The sequence below is a fragment of the Tachyglossus aculeatus genome, chromosome 22 (genome assembly GCF_015852505.1).
Source record: "Tachyglossus aculeatus isolate mTacAcu1 chromosome 22, mTacAcu1.pri, whole genome shotgun sequence".
Classification (NCBI taxonomy): domain Eukaryota; kingdom Metazoa; phylum Chordata; class Mammalia; order Monotremata; family Tachyglossidae; genus Tachyglossus; species Tachyglossus aculeatus.
Genome location: NC_052087.1, coordinates 366,508 through 377,973, shown reverse-complemented (window position 1 = coordinate 377,973; position 11,466 = coordinate 366,508). Strand labels below are relative to the sequence as shown.

The 11,466-nt window shown below is 49.3% G+C and overlaps 1 protein-coding gene across 1 annotated transcript; it reads right to left on the bottom strand.

Moving 5' to 3' along the window:
• Positions 1-375: 375 nt before the first annotated feature.
• Positions 376-2,830, bottom strand: LOC119943435 (NANOG neighbor homeobox-like). Its single transcript, XM_038764411.1, is given in 3 exon segments — positions 376-1,564; positions 2,529-2,765; positions 2,768-2,830. Coding segments are annotated over 3 exon segments (420 nt in total). The 3' UTR covers positions 376-1,444.
• Positions 2,831-11,466: the final 8,636 nt, after the last annotated feature.

Genomic DNA, 11,466 nt, shown 5'->3' with positions numbered 1-11,466 from the left:
TCACACTGGCCACGTCCCAGCTGCAGGGCAGTCTTGGCCCTCCCCTTCAGATCCATCCCGCCTACTGATGGCACTCTCTTGCATCCCAGGAATGCCGAAACTCCCCACCACTCCTCCATCCCCGCCCTACCTCCCCACAGACACAAGCGGGTACGTTCCAGGCCGGTATCATGCTGTCTCTCTGAGGGCACAACCAGTACAGCTCAGGCCTGTTGCCCTCACTGACCGGAATCACACCCAATATAGTTTTTGTATATACATCTACAGAAGGAAATGAGTTGTGGTTTCAATTTAGAATAGAACTTGGAAGCCCACAAGGCTTTGGAGCACTTGCCTCTACGAAATTGTTATTCAGATAAATTCTTCACCATTAAACTTTATTCAGGTGAAATCCTTTAAGACGACATGACATAGCCCGCCCATGTCATAATGGCTTATGTTTGATGCTTTTGGTGTTTGGATTGCTAGATCGCCCGATATGGCTAGCAGGGGGCAGCGCTGGGGAAGAGGGAGGAGAGACTTTCTGTAAACTATAAGAGGAAGGAATCCAGGTAGAACGCGGGGGTGCACATGGTTTCCTCTGAAACTTAAACGCGTATAGCTGAACCTCGATCTGACTGCTGCCGAAGAGGCAGCCCCGGTTTAGGCATCTGCAGCCAGGACTCTACCGGCTCCTCTCCAGGAGAATGAAAAACACCGCGGAGGGGAGGGAGCCGGAGCTCGCGGAAAGAACAGGCCTCTTATCCTCAATATATAGATGAGGCAACAGGAACAGAGACGGTAAGGGACTTCCCCAACATCAGGCAGCAGGTATGAGGTAGACGAAGAAGTGGAATCCAGTTCTGCTCTTTCCACCAGTGTCGTGCTCATTCCTCCAGCTCAACCCGAGTCCTGAACATCCCAGCCCACCAACACGGTTGCAAACGTAATGCCCATGGAGACACGGGAGGTGGCATTTCTGAACAGTCAATGAAACTGTCTTTCAGAGCACCGGGGGCAGTGGAATTTATGAATCCCTCTGAGCTGGTGTCAGGGCAAGGCGCTGGAGATAAAGAAGTGATGACTCTTCAAAGTCCGTTTTAAGCGGAGCTTCATCCTAAGAACAGTCCAGAGACAAACATAAAGTTTAAAAGCGGTTTAGCATTTAGAGACTACGAATGCAATAACACCTTGCATCTCCATGGGAACCCCAGCGTACATGAGGTAGAGTGGACTATCTCATAGCAACCTTTCAACACCCCCATCTCCCTACCTAACCCCTAAAAACTCAGCCCAAGGAGAGTTGCGATCAGCATACAGCCCTTTTTGTCCAGCTCAGTGTCTTGGGCATGAGGGTCACAAAGAAATCTCTCTCCTTTTGCTCAGTCCCTCCCACCATCAGGCTCCATTCCCCTCTTGCGGCTCCACACATGCTCCCTCCTCTTTCTCTGCGAATCAGGTTCAGCTAGTGCAAGGGACAGACTTTCTGCCATAATGACCCAACTGCGCAGACTTCTGTCACTGTCACCTGGCCCTTGGCCATTTTCCGGTGTTTCCTTCTGGTGCACCGGAACCAGGCTGTAACCTGTATCAGGAAGTAGACAGAAAAAATTAATTTAATAAGGGTCGAGAGAGAAAGAGAGAGAGAGAGAGAGAGAGAGAGTGTGTGCGTCCGTGTGCATATATGTTTGTGTGTGGCGGGGATGGGGGGGCAGGATTCATTCATTCATTTATTCAATCGTATTTACTGAGCACTTACTGTGTGCAGAGCACTGTATTAACCGCTTGGGAAGTCCAAGTCGGCAACATATAGAGATGGTCCCTACCCAGCAATGGGCTAACAGTCTAGAAATAACAATAACAATGGTGGTATTTGTTAAGCACTTACTATGTGCGGTGTGCTGTTCTAAGCGCTGGGGGGAATACAAGGTGATCAGGTTGTCCCACATGGGGCTCACAGTCTTAATCTCCATTTTACAAATAAGGGAACTGAGGCACAGGGAAGTTGAGTGGCTTCCCCAAGGTCACAGAGCTGACAAGGGAACTGAGGCACAGGGAAGTTGAGTGGCTTCCCCAAGGTCACAGAGCTGACAAGTGGCTGAGCTGGGATTCGAACCCATGACCTCTGACTCCCAAGCCCGCACTCTTTCCACTGAGCCACGCTGCTTCCTCAGGATGCAAGGGCCGCAGCAAACCTCTCTCCTTACTTGCAGAGGCGCCATTTGGTCTCATCTTGTAACACGGAGATGCGATGACAGGCAACCACACCTCCAGGCCATGACATCTATTCAGGCCAGTTCAGCGGAGAGGTAGCTGATCTGATCAAATGACATGAATAATGGGGGAGACGGGGATACTGGATGGGAGAGTGATAGAGAAACATGGTGAGAGGGTGGACGGTGGGTAGAAGAACCGAGGGATCTCAATTCTGCACAGATGATTAATTCTTGATACCACAACACCTTCTTCTCTCATTCACCAATCAACTATGAAGTCCACTAGACGTCTGCCCAAAGGAAATCAAGCCCATGGAGAAGCTGGTGTCTTACCTGTGAAACAGAGATAGCCAAATCTCCGGCCAGTCTTATTGCTTCAGGGGTCCTAACATGATGTTTCACTTTAAATGTCGCCCACAAGGTTTCCATGATGGACTTGCTCACACATCGATTCCGGGAGGTTTTGTGGACCACCACCCAGTTTGTCTCGGCCGCGTTGCTTTCCTTTCCTTCCTCCTCAGTTTTTTCCACTCCATCACCTTTATCTTCGTTTTATAAACGAACAATGCTGTTATAACAATGCTGATGAGTCCAGAGGAAGGCACGGATGCACGTGCCTGACCTGGAGGTGCCATTCATGGTTCCGGAGGGTAGAAAGGTGATGTAAGAGACACAAAATGAACAGGGAGTGGAGTACTTGGGAGACACCTGTTATGGAATACCGCAGGTCTATGACCCTCTTCCAGCTCTCACCATGGTCAATAAGTCCCTCCACCCTGCCATCACCCAGTAGGTGAAAGATAGAGTTGGATAGAGAAGCAGCGTGGCTCAGTGGAAAGAGCACGGGCTTTGGAGTCAGAGGTCATGGGTTCAATCCCGGCTCCGCAAATTGTCAGCTGTGTGACTTTGGGCAAGTCACTTCACTTCTCTGGGCCTCAGTTACCTCATGTGTAAAATGGGGATTAAGACTGTGAGCCCCCCGTGGGACAACCTTATCACCTTGTAACCTCCCCAGCGCTTAGAACAGTGCTTTGCACATAGCAAGAGCTTAATAAATGCCATTATTATTATTAGGCACAGCTACATCCCTCCTCCTCTGGAGATGCAGTGATATTCAGGCATAAATCAATCAATCAATCAATCGTATTTATTGAGCGCTTACTATGTGCAGAGCACTGTACTAAGCGCTTGGGAAGTACAAATTGGCATCACATAGAGACAGTCCCTACCCAACAGTGGGCTCACAGTCTAAAAGGGGGAGACAGAGAACAGAACCAAACATACCAACAAAATAAAATAAGTACGATAGAAATGTACAAGTAAAATAAATAAATAAATAGAGTAATAAATATGTACAACCATATATACATATATACAGGTGCTGTGGGGAAGGGAAGGAGGTAAGACGGGGGGATGGAGAGGGGGACGAGGGGGAGAGGAAAGAAGGGGCTCAGTCTGGGAAGGCCTCCTGGAGGAGGTGAGCTCTCAGCAGGGCCTTGAAGGGAGGAAGAGAGCTAGCTTGGCGGATGGGCAGAGGGAGGGCATTCCAGGCCCGGGGGATGACGTGGGCCGGGGGTCGATGGCGGGACAGGCGAGAGCGAGGTACAGTGAGGAGATTAGTGGTGGAGGAGCGGAGGGTGCGGGCTGGGCAGTAGAAGGAGAGAAGGGAGGTGAGGTAGGAGGGGGCGAGGTGATGGAGAGCCTTGAAGCCCAGGGTGAGGAGTTTCTGCCTGATGCGCAGATTGATCGGTAGCCATTGGAGGTTTTTGAGGAGGGGAGTAATATGTCCAGAGCGTTTCTGGACAAAGATAATCCGGGCAGCAGCATGAAGTATGGATTGAAGTGGAGAGAGACATGAGGATGGGAGATCAGAGAGAAGGCTAGTGCAGTAGTCCAGACGGGATAGGATGAGAGCTTGAATGAGCAGGGTAGCAGTTTGGATGGAGAGGAAAGGGCGGATCTTGGCAATGTTGCGGAGCTGAGACCGGCAGGTTTTGGTGACGGCTTGGATGTGAGGGGTGAATGAGAGAGCGGAGTCGAGGATGACACCAAGGTTGTGGGCTTGTGAGACGGGAAGGATGGTAGTTCCGTCAACAGAGATGGGAAAGTCAGGGAGAGGACAAGGTTTGGGAGGGAAGACAAGGAGCTCAGTCTTCGACATGTTGAGCTTTAGGTGGCGGGCGGACATCCAGATGGAGATGTCCTGAAGGCAGGAGGAGATGCGAGCCTGGAGGGAGGGGGAGAGAGCAGGGGCAGAGATGTAGATCTGGGTGTCATCAGCGTAGAGATGATAGTTGAAGCCGTGGGAGCGAATGAGGTCACCAAGGGAGTGAGTGTATATTGAGAACAGAAGGGGACCAAGCACTGCACCTTGGGGAACCCCCACAGTAAGAGGATGGGAGGGGGAGGAGGAGCCTGCAAAAGAGACTGAGAAAGAACGATCGGAGAGATAAGAGGAGAACCAGGAGAGGACGGAGTCTGTGAAGCCAATGTCAGATAACGTGTTGAGGAGAAGGGGGTGGTCCACAGTGTCAAAGGCAGCTGAGAGGTCGAGGAGGATTAGGACAGAGTATGAGCCGTTGGATTTGGCAAGCAGGAGGTCATTGGTGACCTTTGAGAGCGCAGTTTCCGTGGAATGAAGGGGACGGAAGCCAGACTGGAGGGGGTCGAGGAGAGAGTTGTTGTTGAGGAATTCTAGGCAGCGCGTGTAGACAACTCGTTCAAACTTTTCTGTCACTCTACCTGAACTTTGAGAGGTGTTCTTTCTTGGGGGATGTCGGCCTGACTGGGCATAGTTTCCATTCCATAATCAGTCGATCTCTTCGTCACCTTCGAACAACGGGAATATCGCTGAGGACATCATTTCCACTTCCACTTGGGAGACCTTTGGGAACGCTTGTACAAAGCTCCTGAATAAGGCTCTATGGGACATGTTGTTTTCGGGCAGCAAGAGAAGTCTGCAGGAGAAAAGAATGAAGACCACTCAGCCTAGTCCCTATTTTCCCCATTCCCGCCTCACGTGCCCACCAACACCCTTAGAAGAGAGGAGATGAAGGAAAAAGGGCAACCGTTGCTTGGGGAGCAGATTTGGCCTATAGCTCCCTTTGGACAGCTCCAGAGGGCTGAGTCGATTTAGCGATGGACCACTTCTACAGACTGATCCACCTGCATGGGACACAACACAGTAGTAGACTGTGAGCCCGTTGTTGGGTACGGACCGTCTCTATATGTTGCCAACTTGTACTCCCCAAGCGCTCAGTACAGTGCTCTACACACGGTAAGTGCTCAATAAATATGATTGAATGAATGAATAGTAATAATAATAATGCTGCTGATAATAATAATAATAATAATAATAATAATAATACGTATTAAGCACTTACTATATGACAAGCACTGTTCTAAGTGCTGGGGTAGATACAGGTTACACAGGTTGGACGTAGTCCCTGTTCTACATGGGGTTCACAATCTCAATCCCCCTCAATCCCCATTTTACAGATGAGGTAGCTGAGGCACAGAGAAGTTCATTCATTCATTCATTCAATCGTATTTATTGTGCGCTTACTGTGTGCAGGGCACTGTACTAAGCGCTTGGGAAGTACAAGTTGGCAACATTTGCTCAAGGCCACACAAAAGACAAGTGGCAGACCCGGGATTAGAACGCATGACCTTTGGACTCCCCAGCCTATACTCTGTCCACTCACTATACAACGCTGCTCCTCTTGCCCTGCTTCCCTCTGCCTTCTCCCAAGGACCCAGGCCGGGAAGCCATACTCCTGCTGATTTGGCTCCAATTCCACAATTCCCCTGTATCCCCGACTGCATTACCTGGTGTAAGTCCACCGCTTGCACTTCAGCTGGTTGGAGAGACTTCACTTTCCAGATGGGCGCTTCATGGAGAGAATGCACCACAGGAACTGCGTGGCCCCGTTGTTCTATTGAAGAGAGAGCAGCGGCCGGGGGTGGGCCCATATCACTCCTGGGCAAGAGTTCACCCTCTAACTGCCAATCCATTTCCTCAAATTTAATCAACAGATTGAAGGTGAATTGAGTGCTGGCCTGTCTTGCCTTATGCTGTCGAGTCGACTCCAACCCACAGCGACTCCACTGACACATTTCTCTCAGAACGCCCCACCGCCATCTGCAATTGTTCTGATAGTGTAGCCACAGAGCTTTCTTGGAAAAAAATTCGGAAGTGGTTTACCACTGCCTTCTTCCGCGCAGTAAACATGAGTCTCCACCCTCGACGCCTTCCCATGCCACTGCTGCCAAGCATAGGCGAGTTTTGGCTTGTAGCATATGAGCTTCTACTCGCTAGCCACTGCTACTGCCTCTGCTTGACTCTCCCTCCCTTAGCCAAGACTGGTAGAGTCCTGAAAACTCTCCTGAGACAGGGAGTGTTGACTACCACCGCTTCAAGTAACTACAGGGAGCTCCAGGCTGTCATTTGGGGAGAACGCCGAAAACAGTGCGATAGTTGCACACCAGAATTCAGACCAGAAAATGAGAGAGCTGGCCCGTTTCTAGTTATAGTTACAACTCCCTCCCCTCCCGCAGTGCTTTCCACTTTCTTTGCTATTGAGAGGAGACAGGCCTCAGGAAGCAGGAACCTTCTGGAAGGCCTGGGTGAGCCCTGGCTGCCGAGCCCTAAACCGGGGTTCACCCTGGGGCCGAGGTCAGTTTGATCACGCTTCATTTTAGGGAAAAACCACTCGCGCCCTCTCATCAACCTGGATTCCTTCCTCCCGTAGTTCAATGGAAATCCATCCACCCTCTTCCCCAGTGTCAGCCCTGCTCGCCATGTAGGGCGATCTAGTAATGCAAACGCTGAAAACATCGAACATTAGCATTTTTAAAGAATGTAAGCCTTCATCATGTTCTCCCTAATTCCCCTGAGTCATTTTCTCCGGCAGGTTCCAAAACAGACCAAAGAGTTCTTGAAACAGTGATGGCTATGCACTCTAATAAAATTCAATCCTCCTAGTAATGTTCTTATTTCTCATGGATACTTAGGTACTGGAATATTGCAAAATGCTTCAATATTGTCTATTTACCTTTCTTCCCTTTGTCCCAGAAATACCTCCAAATACTTAACTGACTGCTGTACTAATTGAGACCTTACCCTGAATCCTATACTAGCCACTTTCGGCAAAACCCTAGGTGTTCGCTCCTTTACTTTTCCTTTAGTTTTCTGTGTCACCAAAATATCATCCACATAAGAGTAAACCTTTACCCGATCTGTCTTGTTTAATTCATCTAGCATCTGTTTGACAAAGTGATGAGCGATGGCAGGTGCACTGTGAAAGCCCTGGGTTCCTCATGTAAACATATATCATAGTCTTTCATAAGCAAAAGCCAATTATGCTTGGGAGAAAGGAGTTAAGGGAAGGGCAAAGAAACAATCTGCCAATTCAATGACCGAAAACAACTTTGCACATTTAATGATGCCAACTCCTCGGGAATACTTGCTACACTGGAAGCTGCCACTCGGGTGGCAGCATCTTTTTTCCTGAAATCTACCATCAACCTCCAGAGAAGCAGCGTGGCTCAATGGAAATAGCACGGGCTTTGGAGTCAGAAGTCATGGGTTCAAATCCCGGCTCCACCAACTGTCAGCTCTGTGACTTTGGGCAAGTCACTTAACTTCTCTGTGCCTCAGTTACCTCAACTGTAAAGTGGGGATTAAGACTGTGAGCCGCACATGGTACAACCTGATCACCTTGTAACCTCCCCAGCGCTTAGAACAGTGTTTTGCACATAGTAAGCGCTTAATAAATGCCATTATTGTTATTATTATTATTATTATTATTATTTAACACCTGGCAGACCAGGCCATTATAAGGACTTTTAACCTTCTTGATTACCCCTTCCTTTTCCAATTCCTTGACTTCTAGACTGTGAGCCCACTGTTGGGCAGGGACTGTCTCTATATGTTGCCAAATTGTACTTCCCAAGCGCTTAGTACAGTGCTCTGCACACAGTAAGCGCTCAATAAATACGATTGATTGATTGATTATCTCTCCTATTTCTCCCTCTGCTGCCTTTGGGTATGGGCACTGTTTCTGAGGGCGAACCATAAGCCTCTGAACAGGAATTTGCGCACTTTTATGTTGGCCACAATCTGCCTGGCTCCTTCGCCAGACTAACAGAAGGTTCTGCTTCCACCTCTAAATGTCTTTGAGGTCTTTTTAAGGGTACAGACCATTCGCTGGCTTTTCCCGATGACTCTCCATAGATTTTGGCCAAATCAATCAATCGTATTTATTGAGCGCTCACTGTGTGCAGAGCACTGTACTAAGCGCTTGGGAAGTCCAAGTTGGCAACATATAGAGACGGTCCCTACCCAACAATGGGCTCACAGTCTAGAACGGGGAGACAGAGAACAAAATAAAACATATTAACAAAATAAAATAAATAGAATAAATATGTACAAGTAAAATAAATAAATAAATAGACCCAACAACCACAGTTCCTGCGGGGCCTTCCCCGGATCATCCTCCATCACGCACAAATGTCTCTAAAACAAATTATCCCTGGGCACGGAAGGAGGCCGCCTGAGGCTTGGCCGTCCTGGGAGTTGTTCGCATAGTAATAATAATGGTATTGCATTCATTCATTCAATCGTACTTATTGAGCGCTTACTGTGTGCAGAGCACTGTACTAAGCGCTTGGGAAGGACAAGTTGGCAACATATAGAGATGGTCCCCTACCCTTCGGTCCCTTTGTTAAGTGCTTACTATGTGCTGTTCTAGACTGCGAGCCCACTGTTGGGTAGGGACTGTCTCTATATGTTGCCAACTTGTACTTCCCAAGCGCTCAGTACAGTGCTCTGCACACAGTAAGCGCTCAATAAATATGACTGATTGATTGACTGATTGATTGTTCTACGCACTGGGGGGAGCCAAGGTGATCAGGTTGTTCCAGGTGGGGCTCATGGTCTTAATATCCATGTGACAAGTGAGGTGACTGAGGCCCAGAGAAGTGAAGTGACTTGCTCAAAGTCACACAGCTGCCAACTGGAGGAGCCGGGATTAGAACCGGTGACCTCTGGCTCCAAAGCCCGGGCTTTTTCCCCCGAGCCACGTGGCTTCTCTACACGCTGCCTGTTGGCCTGCACATTGCGCGGGGCGTTAAGGGGAGGGTCTGGATTCCCGCGCCCGAACCGCTCGCCTCTGACCTCCGGCCGAAGGGCGACGGTCCCGAGGCTTCGGAGGGTCACGGCCCCGCGCGTGGAAAGGAGGCCTCCCCGCGCATGCGCACATCGCCTTCTCTCGGCTCGGCCAACGTGCTCGGGCCCGGGAGCGCACGCCCTCCTCCTCGGGCCCGGGGGGGCGTGGCCTCCTGGAAGGGGCGTGGCCTCGGAGAGGGGGCGTGGCCTCCGGAGCGGATCGAGGGAAGCCACGTGGGTCAGTGGAAAGAGCGAGAACTTGGGAGGCGGAGGTCGTCGGTTCGAATCCCGCCCCCACCACTCATTCATTCAGGGTTTCATTATTCATTCATTCAGTCGTATTTATTGAGCGCTTACTGTGTGCAGAGCACTGAACTAAGCGCTTGGGAGAGCACAAGTTGGCAACCTATGGAGATGGTCCCTACCTAACAACGGGCTCACAGTCTAGAAGGGGGAGATAGACAATAAAACAAAACATGAGGACAGGTGTCAAGTCGTCAGAACAATCAATCAATCAATCAATTGTATTTGTTGAGCGCTTACTGTGTGCAGAGCACTGTACTAAGCGCTTGGGAAGTACAAGTTGGCAACCTATAGAGATGGTCCCTGCCCAACAACGGGCTCACAGTCTAGAAGGGGGAGACAGACAACAAAACAAGACATATTAACAAAATAAAATAAATAAAATAAATATGTACAAATGAAATAAATAGAGTAATAAATCATAATAATAATGGCATTTATTAAGCGTTTACTATGTGCAAACGCTTAATCTGGTCCTCAGTTCCCTCATCTGTAAAATGGGGATGAAGACTGTGAGCCCCACGTGGTACAACCTTGATTACCTTGTGTCCCCACACCAGCGCTTAAAACAGTGGTTGGCACATAGGTTGTGCTTAACAAATACCAACATTATTATTATTATTATTGTTATTCGAGGGGAGAAAGGGGAAACTGAAGCAGGCATGGCCCCAACCTGCTCTTGGCCCGTGGTTCCGACTTTGGAGCCGCCTCGGGTGTTGGCCATCTGAGGGCTAGGATTCCTTTCCTCCGTAGTCATGGGACTAGGGGCATGCCAACTTGCTCCCATCCTTCCTGGGACTCCATATCCTGTTCTGGGTTAATATAGGGAAATGCAAGTAAAACTATTAAGAACTATGGCGACCCTGACTTTAAAACCGGGCACAGTGCCCCTTCAGTACTCTCAAAAAAATCTATTCATTCATTCATTCAATCGTATTTATTGAGTGCTTACTGTGTGCAGAGCACTGGACTAAGCGCTTGGGAAGTACAAGTTGGCAACATACAGAGACGGTCCCTACCCAACAACGGGCTCACAGTCTAGAAGGGGGAGACAGACAACACAACAAAACATGTAGACAGGACTCAAAATCATCAGAACAAATCGAATTAAAGCTATATGCACATCATTAACAAAGTAAACAGAATAGTAAACATGTACAAGTAAAATAAATAGAGTAATAAATCTGTTAAAATATATACAAGTGCCGTGGGGAGGGGAAGGAGATAGGGTGTGGGGACGGGGAGGAGGAGAGGAAAAAGGGGGCTCAGTCTGGGAAGGCCTCCTAGAGGAGGTGAGCTCTCAGTAGGACTTTGAAAAGAGGAAGAGAGCTAGCTTGGCGGATGTGTGGAGGGAGGACATTCCAGGTCAGAGGAAGGACGTGGACCGGGGGTCTATGGCAGAACGGGTGAGAACGAGGCACAGTGAGGAGGTGAGTGGCAGAGGAGTGGAGGGTGCGGGCTGGGCTGGAGAAGGAGAGAAGGGAGGTGAGGTAGGAGGGGACGAAGTGATGGAGAGCCTTGAAGCTGAGAGTGAGGAGTTTTTGCTTGATTTGTAGGTTGACAGGCAGCCACTGGATATTTTTGAGGAGGGAAGTAACATGCCCAGGGCAGTTCTGTACAAAGGTAATCCAGACAGCAGAGTGAAGTATAGACTGAACTGGGGAGAGACAGGACAATGGGAGATCAGAGAGGAGGCTGATGCAGTTCCAGGTTTTCACCTCCCCAAATACAACCAACATTGATACCAATTGTTACATGGTGCCTATAAACACAATCCTCCAGGGGCGGATGCTCACCTTC